The sequence below is a fragment of the Mobula birostris genome, chromosome 3, assembly GCF_030028105.1.
Source record: "Mobula birostris isolate sMobBir1 chromosome 3, sMobBir1.hap1, whole genome shotgun sequence".
Lineage (NCBI taxonomy): Eukaryota > Metazoa > Chordata > Chondrichthyes > Myliobatiformes > Myliobatidae > Mobula > Mobula birostris.
Window position 1 is genome coordinate 2,508,399 of NC_092372.1, and position 25,697 is coordinate 2,534,095.

Here is a 25,697-nt window from a genome sequence, read left to right on the forward strand (position 1 = left end):
GATACTATTTTCGCAGACTGGAAGACTGTTTCTTCCTCTTCTCCCCCCGCATTCTTGCTCCAACTTCTATTTTTTTTCCCAGTCCTGTTGAAGGGTCTCGGCACGAAACATCCATAGTTTTACTCTTTTCCATAGATGTTGCCTGCCCTCCTGATTTCCTCCAGCATTTTGTGTGTGTTGTTTGGATTTCCAGCAACTGCAGATTTTCTCGTCAAGGTAGATGGTCACAGGCTTTTCCCTCGGAGTGGGAGTCTAAAACTTGAAAACTCATGTTTAAGGCGAGAGATGTGAAAGGGAGCTGAGTGAAGCAAACTGCTGGAGGAAATGGGTACAATTACAGCATTGGAAATGGACGAGGGAGAGCCGGTGGATGTAGTGTACCTGGACTTTCAGAAAGCCTGTAATAAAGTCCCACATAGCAGATTAGTGGGAATGGGTACAATTACAGCATTGGAAATGGACGAGGGAGAGCCGGTGGATGTAGTGTACCTGGACTTTCAGAAAGCCTGTAATAAAGTCCCACATAGCAGATTAGTGGGAATGGGTACAATTACAGCATTGGAAATGGACGAGGGAGAGCCGGTGGATGTAGTGTACCTGGACTTTCAGAAAGCCTGTAATAAAGTCCCACATAGCAGATTAGTGGGAATGGGTACAATTACAGCATTGGAAATGGACGAGGGAGAGCCGGTGGATGTAGTGTACCTGGACTTTCAGAAAGCCTGTAATAAAGTCCCACATAGCAGATTAGTGGGAATGGGTACAATTACAGCATTGGAAATGGACGAGGGAGAGCCAGTAGAGGTAATGTACCTGGACTTTCAGAAAGCCTGTAATAAAGTCCCACATAGCAGATTAGTGGGAATGGGTACAATTACAGCATTGGAAATGGACGAGGGAGAGCCGGTGGATGTAGTGTACCTGGACTTTCAGAAAGCCTGTAATAAAGTCCCACATAGCAGATTAGTGGGAATGGGTACAATTACAGCATTGGAAATGGACGAGGGAGAGCCGGTGGATGTAGTGTACCTGGACTTTCAGAAAGCCTGTAATAAAGTCCCACATAGCAGATTAGTGGGAATGGGTACAATTACAGCATTGGAAATGGACGAGGGAGAGCCAGTAGAGGTAATGTACCTGGACTTTCAGAAAGCCTGTAATAAAGTCCCACATAGCAGATTAGTGGGAATGGGTACAATTACAGCATTGGAAATGGACGAGGGAGAGCCAGTAGAGGTAATGTACCTGGACTTTCTGAAAGACTGTAATAAAGTCCCACATAGCAGATTAGTGGGAATGGGTACAATTACAGCATTGGAAATGGACGAGGGAGAGCCAGTAGAGGTAATGTACCTGGACTTTCTGAAAGACTGTAATAAAGTCCCACATAGCAGATTAGTGGGAATGGGTACAATTACACCATTGGAAATGGACGAGGGAGAGCCAGTAGAGGTAATGTACCTGGACTTTCAGAAAGCCTGTAATAAAGTCCCACATAGCAGATTAGTGGGAATGGGTACAATTACAGCATTGGAAATGGACGAGGGAGAGCCGGTGGATGTAATGTACCTGGACTTTCAGAAAGACTGTAATAAAGTCCCACATAGCAGATTAGTGGGAATGGGTACAATTACAGCATTGGAAATGGACGAGGGAGAGCCGGTGGATGTAGTGTACCTGGACTTTCAGAAAGCCTGTAATAAAGTCCCACATAGCAGATTAGTGGGAATGGGTACAATTACAGCATTGGAAATGGACGAGGGAGAGCCAGTAGAGGTAATGTACCTGGACTTTCAGAAAGCCTGTAATAAAGTCCCACATAGCAGATTAGTGGGAATGGGTACAATTACAGCATTGGAAATGGACGAGGGAGAGCCGGTGGATGTAGTGTACCTGGACTTTCAGAAAGCCTGTAATAAAGTCCCACATAGCAGATTAGTGGGAATGGGTACAATTACAGCATTGGAAATGGACGAGGGAGAGCCAGTAGAGGTAATGTACCTGGACTTTCAGAAAGCCTGTAATAAAGTCCCACATAGCAGATTAGTGGGAATGGGTACAATTACACCATTGGAAATGGACGAGGGAGAGCCAGTGGATGTAGTGTACCTGGACTTTCAGAAAGCCTGTAATAAAGTCCCACATAGCAGATTAGTGGGAATGGGTACAATTACACCATTGGAAATGGACGAGGGAGAGCCGGTGGATGTAGTGTACCTGGACTTTCAGAAAGCCTGTAATAAAGTCCCACATAGCAGATTAGTGGGAATGGGTACAATTACAGCATTGGAAATGGACGAGGGAGAGCCAGTAGAGGTAATGTACCTGGACTTTCAGAAAGCCTGTAATAAAGTCCCACATAGCAGATTAGTGGGAATGGGTACAATTACAGCATTGGAAATGGACGAGGGAGAGCCGGTGGATGTAGTGTACCTGGACTTTCAGAAAGCCTGTAATAAAGTCCCACATAGCAGATTAGTGGGAATGGGTACAATTACAGCATTGGAAATGGACGAGGGAGAGCCAGTGGATGTAGTGTACCTGGACTTTCAGAAAGCCTGTAATAAAGTCCCACATAGCAGATTAGTGGGAATGGGTACAATTACAGCATTGGAAATGGACGAGGGAGAGCCGGTGGATGTAGTGTACCTGGACTTTCAGAAAGCCTGTAATAAAGTCCCACATAGCAGATTAGTGGGAATGGGTACAATTACACCATTGGAAATGGACGAGGGAGAGCCGGTGGATGTAGTGTACCTGGACTTTCAGAAAGCCTGTAATAAAGTCCCACATAGCAGATTAGTGGGAATGGGTACAATTACAGCATTGGAAATGGACGAGGGAGAGCCGGTGGATGTAATGTACCTGGACTTTCAGAAAGCCTGTAATAAAGTCCCACATAGCAGATTAGTGGGAATGGGTACAATTACAGCATTGGAAATGGACGAGGGAGAGCCGGTGGATGTAGTGTACCTGGACTTTCAGAAAGCCTGTAATAAAGTCCCACATAGCAGATTAGTGGGAATGGGTACAATTACAGCATTGGAAATGGACGAGGGAGAGCCAGTAGAGGTAATGTACCTGGACTTTCAGAAAGACTGTAATAAAGTCCCACATAGCAGATTAGTGGGAATGGGTACAATTACAGCATTGGAAATGGACGAGGGAGAGCCGGTGGATGTAGTGTACCTGGACTTTCAGAAAGCCTGTAATAAAGTCCCACATAGCAGATTAGTGGGAATGGGTACAATTACAGCATTGGAAATGGACGAGGGAGAGCCGGTGGATGTAGTGTACCTGGACTTTCAGAAAGCCTGTAATAAAGTCCCACATAGCAGATTAGTGGGAATGGGTACAATTACAGCATTGGAAATGGACGAGGGAGAGCCGGTGGATGTAGTGTACCTGGACTTTCAGAAAGCCTGTAATAAAGTCCCACATAGCAGATTAGTGGGAATGGGTACAATTACACCATTGGAAATGGACGAGGGAGAGCCAGTAGAGGTAATGTACCTGGACTTTCAGAAAGCCTGTAATAAAGTCCCACATAGCAGATTAGTGGGAATGGGTACAATTACAGCATTGGAAATGGACGAGGGAGAGCCAGTAGAGGTAATGTACCTGGACTTTCAGAAAGCCTGTAATAAAGTCCCACATAGCAGATTAGTGGGAATGGGTACAATTACAGCATTGGAAATGGACGAGGGAGAGCCGGTGGATGTAGTGTACCTGGACTTTCAGAAAGCCTGTAATAAAGTCCCACATAGCAGATTAGTGGGAATGGGTACAATTACACCATTAGAAATGGACGAGGGAGAGCCGGTGGATGTAGTGTACCTGGACTTTCAGAAAGACTGTAATAAAGTCCCACATAGCAGATTAGTGGGAATGGGTACAATTACAGCATTGGAAATGGACGAGGGAGAGCCAGTAGAGGTAATGTACCTGGACTTTCAGAAAGCCTGTAATAAAGTCCCACATAGCAGATTAGTGGGAATGGGTACAATTACAGCATTGGAAATGGACGAGGGAGAGCCAGTAGAGGTAATGTACCTGGACTTTCAGAAAGCCTGTAATAAAGTCCCACATAGCAGATTAGTGGGCAAAATTAGGGCAGATGGTATTGGGGGCAGAGTACTGACATGGATTGAAAATTGGCTGGCTGACAGAAAACAAAGAGTAGCGATTAATGGGTCGCTTTCGGAATGGCAGGCGGTGACCAGTGGGGTACCGTAAGGTTCAGTGCTGGGACGGCAGCTGTTTACAATATACATTAATGATTTAGATGAGGGAATTAAAAGGAACATTAGCAAATTTGCTGATGACACAAAGCTGGGTGGCAGTGTGGAATGTGAGGAGGATGTTATGAGACTGCAGGGTGACTTGGACCGGCTGGGTGAGTGGGCAGATGCATGGCAGATGCAGTTTAATGTGGATAAATGTGAGGTTATCCACGTTGGTGGCAAGAACAGGAAGGCAGATTATTATCTAAATGGAGTCAAGTTAGGAAAAGGGGAAGCACAATGAGATCTAGGTGTTCTTGTATATCAGTCACTGAAAGCAAGCATGCAGGTACAGCAGGCAGTGAAGAAAGCTAATGGCATGCTGGCCTTCATAACAAGGGGAATTGAGTATAGGAGCAAAGAGGTCGTTCTGCAGTTGTACAAGGCCCTGGTGAGACCACACCTGGAGTACTGTGTGCAGTTTTGGTCTCCAAATTTGAGGAAGGACATTCTTGCTATTGAGGAAGTGCAGCGTAGCTTAACAGGGTTAATTCCCGGGATGGCGGGACTGTCATGTGTTGAAAGATTGGAACAACTGGGCTTGTATACACTGGAATTTAGAAGGATGAGAGGGGTTGTGATTGAAACATATAAGATTATTAAGGGATTGGACACGCTGCAGGCAGGAAGCATGTTCCTGCTGATGGGTGAGTCCAGAACCAGAGGCCACAGTTTAAGAATTAGGGGTAGGCCATTTAGAACGGAGTTGAGGAAAATCTTTTTCACCCAGAGAGTGGAGGATATATGGAATGCTGTGCCCCAGAAGGCTGTGGAGGCCAAGTCTCTGGATGCTTTCAAAAAAGAGATGAATAGAGCTCTTAAAGATAGCGGAATCAAAGGTTATGGGGATAAGGCAGGAACTGGATACTGATAGTGGCTGATCAGCCATGATCACAGCGAATGGCGGTGCTGTCTCGAAGGGCCAAATGGTCTACTCCTGCACCTATTGTCTATTGTCCATTGTCTATTTCTACAGGGGCACAATTGAGAGCATCATGATGGGCTGCATCACTGCCTGGTATGGGAACTGTACTTCCCTTAATCGCAGGACTCTGCAGAGAGTGGTGTGGACAGCCCAGCGCATCTCCAGCTGTGAACTTCTCACTATTCAGGAGATTTACAAAGACCGGTGTGTAAAAAGGGCCCGAAGGATCACTGGGGACCCAAATGACCCCAACCACGAACTGTTCCAGCTGCTACCATCCGGGAAACGGTACCGCAGCATAAAAGCCAGAACCAACAGGCTCCGGGACAGATTCTTCCACCAGACCATCAGACTGATTCATTCATGCTGACACAATTGTATTTCTATGTTATATTGACTGCCCGAATGTACATACTATTTTTTACAAATTACTATCAATTACACATTTGGGCAGCGAAGGGATTTTTACTCCTCGTAGATGAAGGATGTAAGAAATGAAGTCAAATCAATTCAAATGGATACGGACAGAAAGGTTTACAGTTCCGGAGGACGGGGGGGCCGGAGGAATTGACGGACCAGCTCAGGTCGGAATCTTGATCTGAACGGACAGGTCGTGCTGAAGCGGAAAGGTTACCTCATTTCCGGTTTGTGAGGGTCGTGTAAGTCGCCATGAGTCGGGCTTGGGCGGTGCTCGGAATCCGGGGGTGGCGGGTGAGTGTCGGGGGTCGGGGTCGGGCGTATCGCTGTGGTCGGGGTGGCGGGTGAGTGTCGGGGGTCGGGGTCGGGCGTATCGCTGTGGTCGGGGTGGGGGTGAGTGTCGGGGGTCGGGGTCGGGCGTATCGCTGTGGTCGGGGTGGGGGTGAGTGTTGGGGGTCGGGGTCGGGCGTATCGCTGTGGTCGGGGTGGGGGTGAGTGTCGGGGGTCGGGGTCGGGCGTATCGCTGTGGTCGGGGTGGGGGTCCAGTGTGTTGGGGGGTTTGGGGTGGCGGGTGAGTGTCTGGAGGGGGTGGGGGTCTGGGTGGGGGTGAGTGTGGAGCGTATCGCTGTGGTCGGGGTGGGAGTCCGGTGTGTCGGGGGGTTGGGGTGGGGGTCGAACGTCTCTGGGGGTGAAGTGTGTGAAGGGGATGGGGGGTTTGAGTGTGTTGGGGATAATTGGGGGGGGTTTGAGTGTGTCTGGGGGTGGGGGTAGGGTTGAGTGTGTGGAAGGGGTTGGGGATTGGGGGTCGAACGTGCCTGGCTGGGAGTGAAGCATGTGAAGGGGATGGGGGGGTTTGAGTGTTTCGGGGGGGTCGGGGTCAGGTGTATCACTGTGGTCGGGGTGGGGGTCGAGTGTGTCGGGGATTGGGGGGTTGAGTGTGTCGCAGGGGTTGGGGATTGGGGTCGAACGTCTCTGGGGGTGAAGTGTGTGAAGGGGATGGGGGGTTTCAGTGTGTTGGGGATAATTGGGGGGTGGGTCGAGCATGTTTGGGTGGTGGTACGTGGCTGGTGAGTATGCCCTGCGGTCGAGTGGGCAGTGCGTGTATACAGGGATCCAGGTTTGGGGTGAAAGCTGCGTGTAAATAATTATTCGATTGCATTGTTGTGAAAAGTAATCTGGTTCTTTAATTTGGTTGAGAGCATGTAAGATGTGGAAGATCTAGAGAGGGTGCAGATGAGACTTACCAAGATCCGTCTGGATTAGGGAGCATGTCTCATCAGGATAGGCTGATCGAGCGAGGGCTTTTCTCTTTGGAGTAAAGCACGAAGCGATGTACAAGACAACAAGAAGCATAGATTGAGTGGATGACCAGAGGCTGTTTCCCAGGGTGGAAATGGACATTACCCGGAGACATAATTTTAAACTGATTGGAGGAGAGTATAAGGAAATGCTAAAATTAAGTTCTTTTTGCACAGAGAGTGGTGGATGTCTGGAACACACTGCCAGGAGTGGTGATGGAGGCAGAAACATAGAAACATAGAAAATAGGTGCAGGAGTAGGCCATTCGACCCTTCGAGCCTGCACTGCCATTCAGTATGATCATGGCTGATCATCCAACTCAGAACCCTGTACCTGCCTTCCCTCCATACCCCCTGATCCCTTTAGCCACAAGGGCCATATCTAACTCCCTCTTAAATATAGCCAATGAACTGGCCTCAACTGTTTCCTGTGGCAGAGAATTCCACAGATTCACCACTCTCTGAGTGAAGAAGTGTTTCCTAATCTCGGTCCTAAAAGGCTTCTCCTTTATCCTCAAACTGTGACCCCTCGTTCTGGACTTCCCCAACATCGGGAACAATCTTCCTGCATCTAGCCTGTCCAATCCCTTTAGGATTTTATATGTTTCGATAAGATCCCCCCTCAATCTTCTAAATTCCAACGAGTATAAGCCTAGTTCATCCAGTCTTTCTTCATATGAAAGTCCTGCCATCCCAGGAATCAATCTGGTGAACCTTCTTTGTACTCCCTCTATGGCAAGAATGTCTTTCCTCAGATTAGGGGACCAAAACTGCACACAATACTCCAGGTGTGGTTTCACCAAGGCCTTGTACAACTGCAGTAGTACCTCCCTGCGCCTGTACTCGAATCCTCTCGCTATAAATGCCAGCATACCATTCGCCTTTTTCACCGTCTGCTGTACCTGCATGCCCACTTTCAATGACTGGTGTGTAATGACACCCAGGTCTCGTTGCACCTCCCCTTTTCCTAATTGGCATTCCTGCCCGTGGCCATCAAACTTTACAACTCCTCCCTTGGAGGGTCAGACACCCTGAGCCGATAGGCTGGTCCTGGACTTATTTCATAATTTACTGGCATAATTTACATATTACTATTTAACTAATTATTACTGTTCGATTACTATTTATTATTCCCCTGATTATTACTATATACTATTTACTAATAGTAGTATTACTATTACTATTTCTATTACTGTTTATTATTTATGGTGCAACTGTAACAAAAACCAATTTGCCCCGGGATCAATAAAGTATGACTATGACTATTGGCTGCCATTCAGATAATAATCTCTTTTGCCTGTTCTTGCCACCAAAGTGGATAACCTCACATTTATCCACATTAAATTGCATCTGCCATGAATTTGCCCACTCACCCAACCTATCCAAGTCACCCTGCATCCTCTTAGCATCCTCCTCACAGCTAACACTGCCCGCCCAGCTTCGTGTCATCCGCAAACATGGAGATGCTGCATTTAATTCCCTCCTCTAAGTCATTAATATATATTGTAAACAGCTGGGGTCCCAGCACTGAGCCTTGCAGTACCCCACTAGTCACTGCCTGCCATTCTGAAAAGGTCCCGTTTATTCCCACTCTTTGCTTCCTGTCTGCTAACCAATTCTCTATCCACATCAATACCTTACCCCCAATACCGTGTGCTTTAAGTTTGTACACTGATCTCCTGTGTGGGACCTTGTCAAAAGCCTTTTGAAAATCCAAATATACCACATCCACTGGTTCTCCCCTATCCATTCTACTAGTTACATTCTCAAAAAATTCTATGAGATTCGTCAGACATGATTTTCCTTTCACAAATCCATGCTGACTTTGTCCGATAATTTCACTGCTTTCCAAATGTGCTGTTATCACATCTTTGATAACTGACTCTAGCAGTTTTCCCACCACGGACGTTAGGCTAACCGGTCGATAATTCCCCGGTTTCTCTCTCCCTCCTTTTCTAAAAAGAGGGGTTACATTAGCCACCCTCCAATCCTCAGGAACTAGTCCAGATTCTAAAGAGTTTTGAGAAATTATCACTAATGCATCCACTATTTCTTGGGCAACTTCCTTAAGCACTCTGGGATGCAGACCATCTGGCCCTGGGGATTTATCTGCTTTTAATCCCTTCAATTTACCTAACATCACTTCCCTACTAACATGTATTTCGCTCAGAACCAAAGTAGTTATTCAATTGGTCTGCCATGTCCTTGCTCCCCATAATCAATTCACCTGTTTCTGTCTGTAGGGGACCTACATTTGTCTTAACCAATCTTTTTCTTTTCACATATCTATAAAAGCTTTTACGGTCAGTTTTTATGTTCCCTGCCAGCTTTCTCTCATAATCTTTTTTCCCTTTGAGGTGACTTTAAACTAGAATGGTTGGGGGGTGGGAATCAAATTAAAGAGGCTAGGCGTGAGGAGGTTAGTTCACTACAGGGGGATGGGAACCAGTGCAGAGAGACAGAGGGGTGTAAAGTGAGGGTAGAAGCAAAAAGTACTATGGAGAAAAGTAAAAGTGGCAGGCCGACAAATCCAGGGCAAGCATTAAAAAGGGCCTCTCTTCAGCATAATTGTATAAGGGCTAAGAGAGTTGTAAAAGAGCACCTGAAGGCGTTGTGTGTCAATGCAAGGAGCATTCGTAATAAGGTGGATGAATTGAAAGTGCAGATTGTTATTAATGATTATGATATAGTTAGGATCACAGAGACATGGCTCCAGGGTGACCAGGGATGGGAGCTCAACGTTCAGGGATATTCAATATTCAGGAGGGATAGACATGAAGGAAGGGGAGGTGGGGTGGCGTTGCTGGTTAAAGAAGAGATTAACGCAATAGAAAGGAAGGACATAAGCCGGGAAGATGTGGAATCGATATGGGTAGAGCTGCGTAACACTGAGGGGCAGAAGGCGCTGGTGGGAGTTGTGTACAGGCCAACTAACAGTAGTAGTGAGGTCGGAGATGGTATTAAACAGGAAATTAGAAATGTGTGCAATAAAGGAACAGCAGTTATAATGGGTGACTTCAATCTACATGTAGATTGGGTGAACCAAATTGGTAAAGGTGCTGAGGAAGAGGATTTCTTGGAATGTATGCAGGATGGTTTTTTGAACCAACATGTCAAGGAACCAACTAGAGAGCAGGCTATTCTGGACTGGGTTTTGAGCAATGAGGAAGGGTTAATTAGCAATCTTGTCGTGAGAGGCCCCTTGGGTAAGAGTGACCATAATATGGTGGAATTCTTCATTAAGATGGAGAGTGACATAGTTAATTCAGAAACAAAGGTTCTGAACTTAAAGAGGGGTAACTTTGAAGGTATGAGACGTGAATTAGCTAAGATAGACTGGCAAATGACACTTAAAGGATTGACGGTGGATATGCAATGGCAAGCATTTAAAGGTTGCATGGATGAACTGCAACAAATGTTCATCCCAGTTTGGCAAAAGAATAAATCAAGGAAGGTAGTGCACCCATGGCTGACAAGAGAAATTAGAGATAGTATCAATTCCAAAGAAGAAGCATACAAATTAGCCAGAGAAAGTGGCTCACCTGAGGACTGGGAGGAATTCAGAGTTCAGCAGAGGAGGACAAAGGGCTTAATTAGGAAGGGGGAAAAAAGATTATGAGAGAAAACTGGCAGGCAACATAAAAACGGACTGTAAAAGCTTTTATAGATATGTAAAAAGGAAAAGACTGGTAAAAACAAATGTAGGTCCCCTGCAGACAGAAACAGGTGAATTGATTATGGGGAGCAAGGACATGGCAGACCAATTGAATAATTACTTTGGTTCTGTCTTCACTAAGGAGGACATAAATAATCTTCCGGAAATAGTAGGGGACAGAGGGTCCAGTGAGATGGAGGAACTGAGCGAAATACATGTTAGTAGGGAAGTGGTGTTAGGTAAATTGAAGGGATTGAAGGCAGATAAATTCCCAGGGCCAGATGGTCTGCATCCCAGGGTGCTTAAGGAAGTAGCCCAAGAAATAGTGGATGCATTAGTGATAATTTTTCAAAACTCGTTAGATTCTGGACTAGTTCCTGAGGATTGGAGGGTGGCTAATGTAACTCCGCTTTTTAAAAAAGGAGGGAGAGAGAAACCGGGGAATTATAGACCGGTTAGCCTAACGTCGGTGGTGGGGAAACTGCTGGAGTCAGTTATCAAGGATGTGATAACAGCACATTTGGAAAGCGGTGAAATGATCGGACAAAGTCAGCATGGATTTGTGAAAGGAAAATCATGTCTGACGAATCTCATAGAATTTTTTGAGGATGTAACTAGTAGAGTGGATAGGGGAGAACCAGTGGATGTGGTATATTTGGATTTTCAGAAGGCTTTTGACAAGGTCCCACACAGGAGATTAGTGTGCAAACTTAAAGCACACGGTATTGGGGGTAAGGTATTGGTGTGGGGGAGAGTTGGTTAGCAGACAGGAAGCAAAGAATGGGAATAAGCGGGACCTTTTCAGAATGGCAGGCTGTGACTAGTGGGGTACCGCAAGGCTCAGTGCTGGGACCCCAGTTGTTTACAATATATATTAATGACTTGGATGAGGGAATTAAACGCAGCATCTCCAAGTTTACGGATGACACGAAGCTGGGCGGCAGTGTTAGCTGTGAGGAGGATGCTAAGAGGATGCAGGGTGACTTGGATAGGTTGGGTGAGTGGGCAAATTCATGGCAGATGCAATTTAATGTGGATACATGTGAAGTTATCCACTTTGGTGGCAAAAATAGGAAAACAGATTATTATCTGAATGGTGGCCGATTAGGAAAAGGGGAGGTGCAACGAGACCTGGGTGTCATTATACACCAGTCATTGAAAGTGGGCATGCAGGTACAGCAGGCGGTGAAAAAGGCGAATGGTATGCTGGCATTTATAGCGAGAGGATTTGAGTACAGGAGCAGGGAGGTACTACTGCAGTTGTACAAGGCCTTGGTGAGACCACACCTGGAGTATTGTGTGCAGTTTTGGTCCCCTAATCTGAGGAAAGACATCCTTGCCACAGAGTACAAAGAAGGTTCACCAGATTGATTCCTGGGATGGCAGGACTTTCATATGAAGAAAGACTGGATGAACTGGGCTTGTACTCGTTGGAATTTAGAAGATTGAGGGGGGATCTGATTGAAACGTATAAGATCCTAAAGGGATTGGACAGGCTAGATGCAGGAAGATTGTTCCCGATGTTGGGCAAGTCCAGAATGAGGGGTCACAGTTTGAGGATAGAGGGGAAGCCTTTTAGGACCGAGATTAGGAAAAACTTCTTCACACAGAGAGTGGTGAATCTGTGGAATTCTCTGCCACAGGAAACAGTTGAGGCCAGTTCATTGGCTATATTTAAGAGGGAGTTAGATATGGCCCTTGTGGCTACGGGGGTCAGGGGGTATGGAGGGAAGGCTGGGGCGGTGTTCTGAGTTGGATGATCAGCCATGATCATAATAAATGGCGGTGCAGGCTTGAAGGGCCGAATGGCCTACTCCTGCACCTATTTTCTATGTTTCTATGTTTCTAATTAAGCCCTTTGTCCTCCTCTGCTGAACTCTGAATTTATCCCAGTCCTCAGGTGAGCCACTTTTTCTGGCTAATTTGTATGTTTCTTCTTTGGAATTGATACTATCCCTAATTTTCCTTGTCAGCCACGGGTGCACTACCTTCCTTGATTTATTCTTTTGCCAAACTGGGATGACCAATTGTTGTAGTTCATCCATGCAATCTTTAAATGCTTACCATTGCATATCCACCGTCAATCCTTTAAGTGTCATTTGCCAGTCTATCTTAGCTAATTCACATCTCATACCTTCAAAGTTACCCTTCTATAAGTTCAGAACCTTGTTTCTGAATTAACTATGTCACTCTCCATCTTAATGAACAATTCCACCATATTATGGTCACTCTTACCCAAGGGGCCTCTCACGACAAGATTGCTAATTAACCCTTCCTCATTGCTCAATACCCAGTCCAGAATAGCCTGCTCTCTAGTCGGTTCCTCGACATGTTGGTTCAAAAAACGATCCCACATACATTCCAAGAAATCCTCTTCCTCAGCGCCCTTACCAATTTGGTTCACCCAATCTATATGTAGATTGAAGTCACCCATTATAACAGCTGTTCCTTTATTGCACGCACTTCTAATTTCTTGTTTAATGCCCAACCTCACTACTACTGTTAGGTGGCCTGTACACAACTCCCACCAGCGTTTTCTGCCCCTTAGTGTTATGCAGCTCTACCCATATCAATTCCACATTCTCCTGGCTTATGTCTTCCCTTTCTATTATGTTAATCTCCTCTCTAACCAGCAACGCCACCCCACCTCCTTTTCTTTCATGTCTATCCTTCCTGAATATTGAATATCCCTGAATGTTGAGCTCCCATCCTTGGTCACCTGGAGCCATGTCTCTGTGATCCCAACTATATCATACTCATTAATAACAATCTGCACTTTTAATTCATCCAGCTTGTTACGAATGCTCCTTGCATTGACACACAAAGCCTTCAGGCGCGCTTTTACATCTCTCTTAGCCCTTATACAATTATGTTGAAAAGTGGCCCTTTTTGATTTTTGCCCTGGATTTGCCGGCAAATTTTTGCTTCTACCCTCATTTTACACCCCTCTGTCTCTCTGCACTTGTTCCCATCCCCCTGCCACATTAGTTTAAATCCTCCTGAACAACAGTAGCAAACGCGCCCCCTAGGACATTGGTTCCAGTCCAGCCCAGGTGCAGACCGTCCTGTTTGTACCGGTCCCACCTCCTCCAGAACTGGTTCCAATGCCCCAGAAATTTGAATCCCTCCCCCTTGCACCATTTTTCAAGCCACGTATTCATCTGAATTATCCTATTTCTACTTTGATTAGCACGTGGCACTGGTAGTAATCCAGAGATTATCACCTTTGTGGTCCTACTTTTTAGTTTATCTCCTAACTCCCTAAATTCACCTTGTAGGACCTCATTCTGTTTTTTACCTATATCGTTGGTGCCTATGTGCACCACAACCACTGGCTGTTCACCCTCCCACCCCAGAATGTCCTGCAGCCGCTCAGAGACATCCTAGACCCTTGCACCACGGAGGCAACATACCCTCCTGGAGTCTCGTTTGCGGCCGCAGAAACGCCTATCTATTCCCCTTACAATCGAATCCCCTATCACTATAGCTCTCCCACTCCTTTTCCTTCCCTCCTGTGCTGCACAGCCACCCATGGTGCCATGTATCGAAAACAGTATATCTGTTTAGGAGGGAGATGACCTCAGGGGACTCCTGCACGAACTGCCTACTGCTACGCTGTCTAGTGGCCACCCATTCCCTTTCTGCCTGTGTAGCCTTTACCTGCGGTGAGGCCAACTCACTGAACATGCTAGTCACGACTTTCTCAGCATCGCGGATGCTCCAGTATGAATCCAGTCGCAGCTCCAGCCGCTCAGTGCAGTCTGCCAGAAGCTGCAGCTGGACACATTTCCTGCACACATAGTCGTCAGGGACACTGGAAGTATCCCTGATTTCCCACATGCTGCAGAATGAACAAACCACGGGGCTGATCTCAGCTGTCATGACCCACTCAATACGCTACAGCCTCGCCGCCTTCCTTGCTTCAAATAAAATACCGCTGCAGACCGTTCTCCTTTTAAAGGAACTTACCCGGCCTTACCTCACTTGGAGTGAAGCTCGTCCTCAGCCTCTGCTTGCCGAAGCCTCTCGAGACAAAGCCTTCCTACTCTGTCTCCCTCTACTCCCTCGCCCGCTCCGTCAAACTGCTCTCTTTTAAATACTCCCGCTGCCTCACGGGCCGACTTACACGTGCTTGCGCAGTCCTGCTCCGATCAACTGCCGAAGAAAATGACATTAATACATTAAGGGTATTTAAGAGACTCTTAAATAGAAAACTGTGGGGCTGTGATCACAGGACAGGTCAGATTGATCCTAGAGTAGGTGAAAAGGTAGGCACGTCATTGTGGGCCGAAGGGCCTGTACTGTGCTTTTCTATGAATGTAGGCTATTTACTACTAACTTCAGCACCAAACTTTTGGTTATTGAAAGTAGTGTTCTGACAAGTCAACAGTGCAAATTCTTCCTTGTCAAGTGCTTAGAGCTTCTAACAGAATTTGGAGAGTTGATTCACAGCTGACGTACCCTTATATAAATGTACTAGACTGCTACATTATGATACTGGGAATGGGAATGTCTTGTTGTACCTGTAGGCCAGACCCACTGGGGGCCATGGCACAGGAGATATTGAGGCCCTGGTTAAAAAAGAATAGGTGCGTAGCAGATAGGAACAAACGGGGTGCTTATGGACTATAAGAAATGCAAAAGAACACTTAAGAAAAACATCAAGAGGGCCTAAAAGAAGGCAACAGGTTGCCCCAGCAGACAAGGTGAAGGAGAATCCTCAGGGATTTTACAGATACGTTCAGAGTAAAAGGATTGCGAGGGGCAAAGTTGGTCCTCGGGAAGACCAGAATGGTAATCTATGCGTGGAACCAAAAAAGATGGTGGAGATGTTGGAAGATGGATTTTTTTGCATCTGTATTTACTCTGCAGATGGACACAGAGTCTATAGAAGTAAGGCAAAGCAACAGCGAGGACATGAACAGATTACAGAGGAGGAAATATTTGCTGTCTTAAGGCAATCGTAGGGAGGGAGGAGAAGATGGCAGCGCGATGCAGCGCGCGGCCGTTCCGAATGAATATCGTATGTGTTAACTAGGGGCCATGCACAATCCAGATTTGATGGAGACAGACGTGAGAAGCACGGAGGAACACCTGGAGAAACTTCTGAAATGCCCGCTTCGCTGCCACTGTGCGATCGAGAATCTCCGGAGGGGAAGGCCCCAAAATCCTCAGCTTTGCATATCGCCTGTTGCCAGGGCCAGGGTCGAAGCGCTCGGCAGAGATGGTACTCGGTGTCGGAGAGGTGGTCAGAGGCTCGGAGTTTTCGGACGGACTCGGAGTCGGACTGTGGTCGGATGCTTCCAGGATGGTGCATCGGCAAGTTGGCGGACTTTTTACCGCGCCTATGGTCTGTTCTTATCAAATTATGGTATTGCTTTGCACTGGTGTAACTATATGTTATAATTATGTGGTTTTTGATAGTTTTTAAGTCGGTTTGTCGTGTTTTCGTGATATCATTCTGGAAAAATATTGTATCATTTCTTAATGCATGCATTACTAAATGACAATAAAAGAGGACTGTGTGTCCTCATAATAACTGGGCTGGATAAATCCCCAGGTGTTCCCTCAGACTCAACAGGAGGCAAGTGCAGAAATTGCCAGGATCCTGACAGAGGTAGTTAAATCATCCTAAGTGACAGGTGATCTACCAGAGAACTGGAGGATAGTCACTGTTGTTTAAGAAAGGCTCTAAAATTAAGCCAAGAAATTATAGGCCAGTGAGCCTGACATCAGCTGTGGGAAAGTTATTAGTCATAGTCATAATCATATTTTATTGATCCCGGAGGAAATTGGTTTTTGTTACAGTTGCACCATAAATAATAAATAGTGATAGAAATAGTCATAGTAATATTACTATTAGTAAATAGTAATAGTCATGGAAATAATAAATAGTAATGGAATAGTAATAGAAAATAGTAATAAATAGTTAAATAGTAATATGTAAATATTAGGCAGTATTCTAAGGGACAGGATATGAGTATATTTGGGTAGACGGACTAATTAGGGATGGTCAGTATGGCTTTGTGTGTGGTAGCTCGTGTCTAACTAATCTTTGAGTTTTTGTGGAAGTTACGAGGAACGTTGATGAAGGCAAGGCACTGGATGTGGACATGAGTAAGGTATTTGAGAAGGTCCCATGTGGGAGGTTGGTCACTTGGCATTCGATATAAGGTGTAAATTGGCACAATGGGAGAAGCTGGAGACTGGTGGTAGATGGTTCCCTCTCTGACTGGTTTATGGAAGTTGGTCGTCTAAATGCTTTGGCATGGACTAGATGGGCCGAAGGACCTGTTTCTGTGCTGTGAGGTAGCATTGTTAGTAAAGGATGGAAAGTGGGTAATCCCAGTAAAAGATAGTGGATAAGAAATTAGAAATTTTTTTTGTTCTTGGGAAGCTGGAGAAGTTTGTACATTGTTGTTTTGGCATCCAAACAGTAGCAGTGATGTCATAAAAGGAATTCGAGATGTATGTACAAATTCAACTGTGATCAACATTGAGATTGGACTAAACAAATTAGCAATGTTGCAACATTTAATTTTAGATCTGTATGTTGAGGGGTCCAATAGGAAGAAGGCTATCCCAGACTGGGACTTTGTTAATCTTGTTGTGTGGGGTCCTTCAGAGAAGTTCTTCATTAAGGTGCAAAGTGGAGTGGTGCTACCTGAAACACGGCTCCTGAATTCAAATGAAAGTAAGAGTCACTGTGGCTGTGTATTCCTTCCCGCAGCAAAAACGCAAAAGGACAGGTGGCGTGGTAGTGTAGTGGTTAGCACCGTACAGGCGACCCGGGTTCGACTCCAGCCGCCACCTGTAAGGAGTGTGTACGTTCTGACTGTGGCCGCGCGGGCCTCCTCCGGCAGTCTAAAGACCTACCGACCCCTGTAAGGAGTGTGTACGTTCTGACTGTGGCCGCGCGGGCCTCCTCCCACGGTCCAAAGACCTACCGACCCCTGTAGGGAGTGTGTGTGTTCTGACTGTGGCCGCGCGGGCCTCCTCCCGCAGTCCAAAGACCTACCGACCCCTGTAAGGAGTGTGTACGTTCTGACTGTGGCCGCGCGGGCCTCCTCCCACGGTCCAAAGACCTACCGACCCCTGTAGGGAGTCTGTACGTTCTTACCGTGGCCGCGTGGGCCTCCTCCCACGGTCCAAAGACCTACCGACCCCTGTAAGGAGTCTGTACGTTCTTACCGTGGCCGCGAGGGCCTCCTCCCACGGTCCAAAGACCTACCGACTGGTAGTGTAAATAGTCCTGTGAGTCGGCTCGGATTAAAATTGGGGGATTGCTGGGCAGCATGGCTCGAAGGGCATATTCCGTGCTGTGTCTCAATAAAGAGAGGTGCCCAGCTATCCTTAGTAATCTTTGCAGGTATTTTAGTTTGTTCTGTTAAAGAAGTCCACACCTCTGCTCACTCCTGTGCAGCTTCATATTCTTTTGCTGAACAGTACAACCTCTTTTGCTTTTATCTCTGAGGTTACAGATTTTGACCAAACCACTCTTGCAACTCCTGTGTTAAACAGTTTGGCCTTTTCATCCCACGCTGCTTCTTCCGCATCAGAAGGAGAAACTGGTGTTCAGTATAATCTATTTTTGTTGCATTCCTTCACTTCCGTCTTGATTCTGAAGCAGTTGTCATAATTGTGAAGTTGTAATCACAAGCAAACATACAAGCACTTCACCGATTCTTTAAGGTCTATGAATTTCACAACATACTTGAGCAAATAAGAGCATTCTGACAGACTGCATCACTGTCTGGTATGTGGGGGTGACTGCACAGGACTGAAAGAAGCTGCACAGGGTTGGAAATCTAGTCATCTCCATCTTGGGCACTAGCCTACAAAGTATCCAGGACATCTTTAGGGAGCGGTGTCTCAGAAAGGCAGCGTCCATTATTAAGGATCTCCAGCACCCAGGACACGCCCTTTTCTCACTGCTACCATTAGGTAGGAGGGACAGAAGCCTGAAGGCACACACCCAGCGATTCAGGAACAGCTTCTTTCCCTCTGCCATCCGATTCCTAAATGGACATTGAACCCTTGACATTACCACACTTTTTAAATATGTATTATTTCTGTTTTTGCATGATTTAATCTATCAATATACGTATACTGTTATTTATTTATTATTTTTCTCTCTGCTAGATTATGTATTGCATTGAACTGCTGCTGCTAAGTTAACAAATTTCACAACACATGCTGGTGATAATAAACCTGATTCGGATTCTATTTCTTTGAGATTTTTTATTTTGTTCTAGGCAAAGGGTGTGTTAAATCTGCAATTTGTTTCAAAGGGGCAATTTATCCTGAAGTCTCATACGTTTATGGGAAAGTGTATTTATTTTCAAATTGCACTAACATGTCATTGAAATAACCTTTTTGCTCTTTTTCCCCACTCTAGTCTTTCACACTGGCATCAAGATGGACAAGAGGAGGGTCTGTTGCTTCCAACATGGAGTATAGTACAAAACCTGAGAACCCTTTACGCCCCATCAGCAGATACCCTGTTCCATATAAAAAGGACCTGCCATATGATATTGTTGAACTGATGGAGGAGGTGGAAACCAAGGTGGGCTTCCTGTTAATGTTCTATAAAAATAGTCAGAGACAATTTAGTCCTTCTATTCTAACATTGCTGAGTTATAGTTTCTGTTGGAGTTCTGGTCATCACATTACAGGAATGACGTGCAGGTTTTGGAGGGAATGCAGAAGAGGGCAACCACATTATTGCTTGTATTGCAGTGTATTAGCTAAAAGCAAAGGGTGGACAAATTTGGATTGTGTTTTTCTAGACTACTGAGTTTATAAAATTGAGATAGATGGGATTAGTTAATTGGTTGGCCTGGGAATAAGACCATAAAATATAGGAGCAGAAATAGGCCATTGGGCCCATTGAGTCTGCTCCGCCATTTCATCATGGGCTGATCCAATTCTTCTAGTCATCCCCACTCCCCTGCCTTCTCCCCATACCCTTTGATGCCCTGGCTAATTAAGAACCTGTCTATCTCTGCCTTAAATACACCCAATGACTTGTTCTCCACAGCTGCTCGTGGCAACAAATTCCACAGATTTACCACCCTCTGACTAAAGTAATTTCTCCGCATCTCTGTTCTAAATGGATGTCCTTCAATCCTGAAGTCGTGCCCTTTTGTCCTAGAATCCCCGACCATGGGAAATAAGTTTGCCATATCTAATCTGTTACAGGCCTTTTAACATTCGGAATGTTTCTATGAGATCCCCCCTCATTCTCCTGAACTCCAGGGAATACAGCCCAAGAGCTGCTAGACGTTCCTCATACGGTAACCCTTTCATTCCTGATGGGCCAAAGGGCCTGTTTTTGTACTCTTTCTGTTCCATGTTTTTAAAAAATCCTTGACGTACCAAATCTCTGCAAACTCAGATTGAAATACAGCTGCTGTCATCGATATGTTGTGTCCAGAGACACCCCTGAACTTACCTAGTAATATGGCCTCTCTCATCAGCCTGTCTGTATACTGTCTCAAGATTACCTCCTGGACATGCCTAACAAATACTCCCCTGTCGAGCCATTTGCACTGAGGTGCCGATCAGTATTAAAGAAGTTGAAGCCATCCATGACAACAACTCTGTTGTTTTTACCTTTACAAAATCTGTGTATTTATCTGCCGTTTGGTGCTCCTGTTGCTACTGGGGGCCTAAAGAATACTAGAAAAATTAAGCATTTAATTACCAAATGCATTAGTTTGGCAAAAATCTGTGAGAGAAGGGCCTGTGGGAGTGCTGAACAAGACGGGAGTCCGTGGTATTACAGGACAGGGACGGGTGTAGACGGCAGACTCTTTGCCTCCTGCCAGTCAGACAACCTCCTATCCAGGCTAGTACCTGTCCTGCACTACCATGGGCCTTGTTCGTGTTTAGCAACCAGATCTAAGGAGGGTGTGTTGGCTTGCAGAGGGTCCAGAAAAGGTTCAGGAGAATGATTCTGGGAATGTAAAGCTTAAGGTATGAGGAGCGTTTGATGACTCTGGGTCCATACTCACTGGGGTTTAGAAGAACGAGGGGGAATCTCAGTAAATGTATCAATTATTGAAAGATCTGGATAGAATAGATGTGGGGAGTTTAGGACGGAGGGGGCAGTGCCAGAAGAGAAGGATGTTCCTTTGAAACAGAAGGGCGAATTTCTTTAGCCAAGGGATAGTGAATCTGTGGAATTCATTGCCACAGACAGCTGTGGAGACCAAGTCATTGGATATATTTAAAGTGGAGGTTGATAGGTAATTGGTTAGTCAGGGAGTTCCTCCCTCTACCCTCGAATTCCAATATCCATTAACCAGTCATCAGTGTACTCTGCATTATCCTCAGAATTACACTTAACGGAAATGCCTTCTGATCCGAATTTCACAAATTAACTGCATTACATTAATCTAATCTGTTGACGACAAACTTGTAACTCTTAATGGAATTGTCCGTTTCCCTCTTCATCTGTTTATTCTGCCCATTCTATTATTATTTTGTAGATTTGGCTAACCACTTTCCATAGTAAATGTCACGTCACATTTCATTCCTCATTTCAGCAGCATTGGTTATGTCTTCCCCATTTCGTGTCTGCAAGTGCCCATTCTACCTGCACTTTTGCTTTACAATGAATTAAAGGACAATTGGGACGGCACTGGACAGCGAGGAGGGCCCCGTTGGGACACCACTGAACGTTGAGGAAGGTCCATTATTTTTTTGGTGATCTCACTATTATGTCCAAGGCAGTTGTTTGGTTGTCTGTTGTAGGAGATCTGCTGCCTCCTTCCGTTCACCATTTTCAGCACTTTGTTCACTGTTTCATTATTAAATTTAAAACATCTATTTCCTTATAATTTTTCCGTATAACCTAAAGTATTTTTTAGAATTTGTTTTTTCAGCTTTTAAGTTGTGTATAACCTGTGGGAATCTTCAATAATAATTTTGCTTCACAGGGTGGATTTTTGCCAAATATATTTAAAGCACTGTCGTATCGGCCTGTGGAATTCAGGGCGTTCTTTGCCTATTACAACGCTATAATGAACAAAGAGACAGGTAAATGGAATGGAAGACTTCAACTGGGAATCAGCGGATGAGCTTTTCCTGTGAGATTCCAGTGGTTACGTATTCACTTTGCAATGCTTCCAGTCTGTATTGGCATTGAGTGTTCTGTTGCTTACACGTTGATATGACTGGATTAGACAGATTCGAGGAGCAGTAGTCTAAGATTCAAGGGCAGTGGGGTACAAATCCACTGGGTCTTGGGTGTGGAGGCACTATAAATTAGTACAGTGGTTGTATTCAAATCCGTAACTGGATATGGAATGGAATTTAATATTTTTAGTAACTAATGAGCTGTGTCAAGTATTAACTGAAAGAATGGTTCATTGTTTTAAATAAGCATTAATTTGCTTTAGGGCAAATTATATAAATATTTGATATGGAAGACATGGGCAAGAACACTTGGGTTACTTTAGCAAAGAGCTGCACAGATACTGTAGATCTCTCTCCCTGGTGTTTATGTTTTAACAAAGATACGCCAGGTATTTGGTGAATACACCAGAATGGATTCTCCTCATTCCCATCCCAGCTAGAATAACATATGGCTTAAAGCAATAAATTAATATTTTAGAGAAAATTCGATAAGTTAATTTTTTTGATGAAATATGTTTGAAAGAAATGTTTTAAACTTTTTCCTGCCTTTCACCATGAATTTGTCTTTAGGAAATCTTAGTAAAGCAGATCGGGAGCTTATTATTGTGGCCACAAGTGCGAATAACCATTGTCCCTACTGCGTGATAGCGCACTGTGCCTTACATCGCCTTTATTCAAAAAATCCCACTCTGGCAGATCAGGTGAGTAAAGTATTTTGTCTGAAAATGTTTTTTTAAATTTTCTAACATCTATAAATGGAGCAGTTTGTAATTCTGATATTAAACCTGATTCTCCTCCAACCTGTAACTTTCAGGTCGTTGTGAACAGGCAGTCGGCTGATCTGGACGATCGACAGCGGGCCATGTTGGATTTTGCCCTTGTCGTGAGCAAAGCTGAAAACATCAGTGACCACCACCTGAGAAACTTGGAGAAGCATGGATTTGATAAAGAGGATGTCTGGGATATCGGCACAATAGCAGCGTTCTTTGCAATGTCCAACCGCCTGGCTCTTCTCATTGACCTGCGTCCAAATGAAGAATTTTATACATTAGGAAGATTGCCCAAGGAGAAAGGAAAAAAGGAGGGTTAAGAGAGCTGGTTTTGAGGTCTCTGATTTCACCCAGATGCTTATTTTGATAACAGCTCAGTATGTTTAATGAAGAGAACGTTTTGGAATCCTTGGCTTCGAGTCTTGCAAAATGCGATGTGAAAACTAGAAGAAAAAAGGATGATTGCTGTGCAAATCTGCAATTAATCCAGATCCAGGATGCCAAATGCAGTTTGTGAAAGTAGAAACATAACCATTTGCATTTATTGTCAGAGTATGATGGGTGATGGGATTGCATTCTTCTGTATCATAGACTAGTGTGTAAATTATATCAGTATGTCTAGAAACCTCCAAGTTCTAGAAGATAATCTCTAGAGTAATACAGTATTCTGGTCCTCAAGGTGAATCAAACTAATCCAAGAGTTCTTCACGTTATGGGTATGAATGGATAAACATTAAACCTTGTTGGTTCCCTTTTCGGGGTTTTGGAAATCTAAGCTAACCAGAGTGCAACTTTGGTTTGTTGAATTTCAGAGAAATTCTATTTAAATGAAATTCTAGTGCACAGATTTGATCTTAAATATGAAAGACAGCTAAAGAGGAAGTCTGATTCTTTTGATTGAAAAGAATCCCTTGTAATGGAAGAGAGTGAGAAATGGGGACACGAGAAACTCTGCAGGTTCTGGTAATCTTCAGCAACACTCGAGTGTCGGAAACGTTGACTCTGTTCATTTCCACAGGTGCTGCCCGACCTGAATTCCTTCTCAGTATAGTAGTTAGACTTTGTGTAAATAGTAAAAATAAAATCACTCTGAACGTAAGGAAGGGCTTGAGAGACATTGGTTTCGTTTTGAAGACTATGAAATGTTTTGATAGTGAACAGCAAGAGGTTTTCTGTGAATTAATAATTCACTCAGATCAAAGATATTATCAAATAAAAACAGAAAATTCCTTTTTTTTGGACTAAAGTAGCTACTTGTAAGAATGATAGCAGGGTAATATGCGACAGAAACAGGCCCTTCAACCCACAACTCTATGCTGACCACATCGCCTTCACTCTTAGTTCCAGTTGCCCGTGTTCAGCTGATAACTCTCCAAGACCCTCCTGTCCATGTATCTATCCAAATGACTCTTAGATTGTACCCACCTCAACCACTTTCTGTGGCAGCTCATGCCAGCTGGTCAGTATCCTCTGTGTAAAGAAATTCCCTCTTTCTTAGATCTATCCCCTCTTTATCTGTGCCCTCTAGTTTTGGATTTCCCAACCCTGGGGAAAAGACTTTGAGAAAATTGATATAACACATGAAGGAGAAGAGGTTTTAAAATGGGATTGAAGTCAAAAGTAGACCTGGAGCAACTTCTTAAGCCCGTCACCCTTATTGGGGCATAGACTGCTGAGAGCAGCTCACCAGAGGCTTCTGTCCTGGGCCACTCTTCAGGTCTTTTGAGGTATAGCCCATTGCAGATCCTTCCTCTCACAGGGATGGGGTCGTTGGAGCTTCTGTTGGCTGGGTTTTTACAGGAAGGGGTTGCTAGCCCTCCTTTCACAGCCGGGCTTGGCATGGTCCATGGTGGAATAGGTGTCAGTTAATGAGGAAGCTTTCGCAATTGAATTTAAAACATCAATTTTAACAAAACTCACTCATGTTGGCACCATAAATTTAAATCCAGTTTACTTCTAATTTTAATTCTAAGTGTGGAATAAACAAAAGAAAACCAGTGGAATGGCAGCCTGAATTGACACGGTTCCAATCAGCAGCTTATGAATGCAATGCAATTCATTATCGTTTATCTTCTGTATTTTTGTTCAGAAAATGTAGTTTTCAGTGAAAAACAAGAGGGCAAATCAATTAAAAACCACATTCAACAAAGGAAAGCAGCCCGTGCTGCATATGTCTCGTGTTCCTTCACAGGGTTTTTTTTGGTTAAACTGGTCTCAAAGGGAGAGAAAATGTTACAGAAACAAATAAGAAATAAACTTTTCTCAGGCTTCCTGCAGGGTACGTGTATTGATTTTAACCAATATTTCATAAGACATAAGAGCAGTATTAGGCCATTTCGCCTGTCAAGTCTGCTCCGCCATTCAATCATAGCTGATCCTTTTATCCCCTCCTCAGCCGAACTCCCTGGCCTTCTCCCCGTAACCTTTGATGCCATTTCCAGTCAAGCTCGACCTTAAATAAACCCAATGATCTGGCCTCCACAGCTGCCTGTGGTAATGAATTCCACAAGTTCAGCACCCTCTGGCTAAAGAAATTTCTCCAAATCTGTTCTAAATGGACACCCCTTTATTCTGAGGCTGTGCCCTCCTGTCCTAGACTCCTCCACTACTGGAAACATCCTTCCCACATTAACTCTGTCTAGGCCTTTCAACATTCGAAAGTTTCAGTGAGATTCGCCCTCTTCTAAATTCCAGCAAGTACAGACCCAGAGCTATCAAACATTCCTTGTATGAAAACCCTTTCATTCCTGGAATCATCCTTGTGAACCTCCTCTGGATCGTCTCCAATGCCAGCACATCTTTTCTAAGATGAGGGGCCCAAAACTGTTCACAATACTCAAGGTGAGGCCTCACCAGTGCCTTATAAAGCCTCAGCATCACATCTCTGCTCTTGTATTCTAGACCTCTTGAAATGAATGCTAACATTGCATTTGCCTTCCTCACCACCAACTCAACCTGCAAGTTAACCTTTAGGGTGTTCTGCACAAGGACTCCCAAGTCCCTCTACATCTCTTGAATTTTGTTTTTTCTCCCCATTTAGAAATTAGTCTGCATAAAGTGCATGACCATGTCACATCTTTCTGCTGATTTGATTCCATTTTTTACCAGCAGAGCCACACCACTGCCTCTGCCTACCTTCTTATCCCTCCGATATAAACATTTAGCTCCCAACTACAACCATCCTCCAGTCACTGTTCATCACACAAT

The 25,697-nt window shown here is 44.8% G+C and overlaps 1 protein-coding gene and 1 long non-coding RNA gene across 4 annotated transcripts in view; one reads left to right on the forward strand and one right to left on the reverse strand.

Moving 5' to 3' along the window:
* The window catches only part of LOC140194864 (uncharacterized), a 49,211-nt gene that overhangs the window by 2,730 nt on the left and 20,784 nt on the right, over positions 1-25,697 (reverse strand). For all 3 annotated transcript variants that reach the window (XR_011885309.1, XR_011885308.1, XR_011885307.1), the window contains one exon: positions 14,558-14,733. This is a non-coding gene — a long non-coding RNA (uncharacterized lncRNA). The remainder of the gene's footprint in view (positions 1-14,557; positions 14,734-25,697) is intronic.
* Positions 5,851-24,761, forward strand: LOC140194862 (uncharacterized). Its single transcript, XM_072252143.1, has 6 exons — positions 5,851-5,919; positions 15,617-15,897; positions 18,977-19,144; positions 21,522-21,621; positions 22,291-22,421; positions 22,535-24,761. Exons 2-6 carry the CDS (start codon positions 15,622-15,624, stop codon positions 22,808-22,810), a joined length of 951 nt encoding a protein of 316 aa, XP_072108244.1. The 5' UTR covers positions 5,851-5,919; positions 15,617-15,621; the 3' UTR covers positions 22,811-24,761.

Excerpts from the sequence above, each read along its gene's own strand:
- LOC140194862 (XM_072252143.1), top strand. The coding sequence starts at position 15,622 with ATGCACAATCCAGATTTGATGGAGACAGACGTGAGAAGCACGGAGGAA. Across the intron at positions 15,898-18,976 it reads GCTTCCAGGATGGTGCATCG|TCTTTCACACTGGCATCAAG; the intron begins GCAAGTTGGCGG and ends TCCCCACTCTAG. Across the intron at positions 21,622-22,290 it reads TATAATGAACAAAGAGACAG|GAAATCTTAGTAAAGCAGAT; the intron begins GTAAATGGAATG and ends ATTTGTCTTTAG.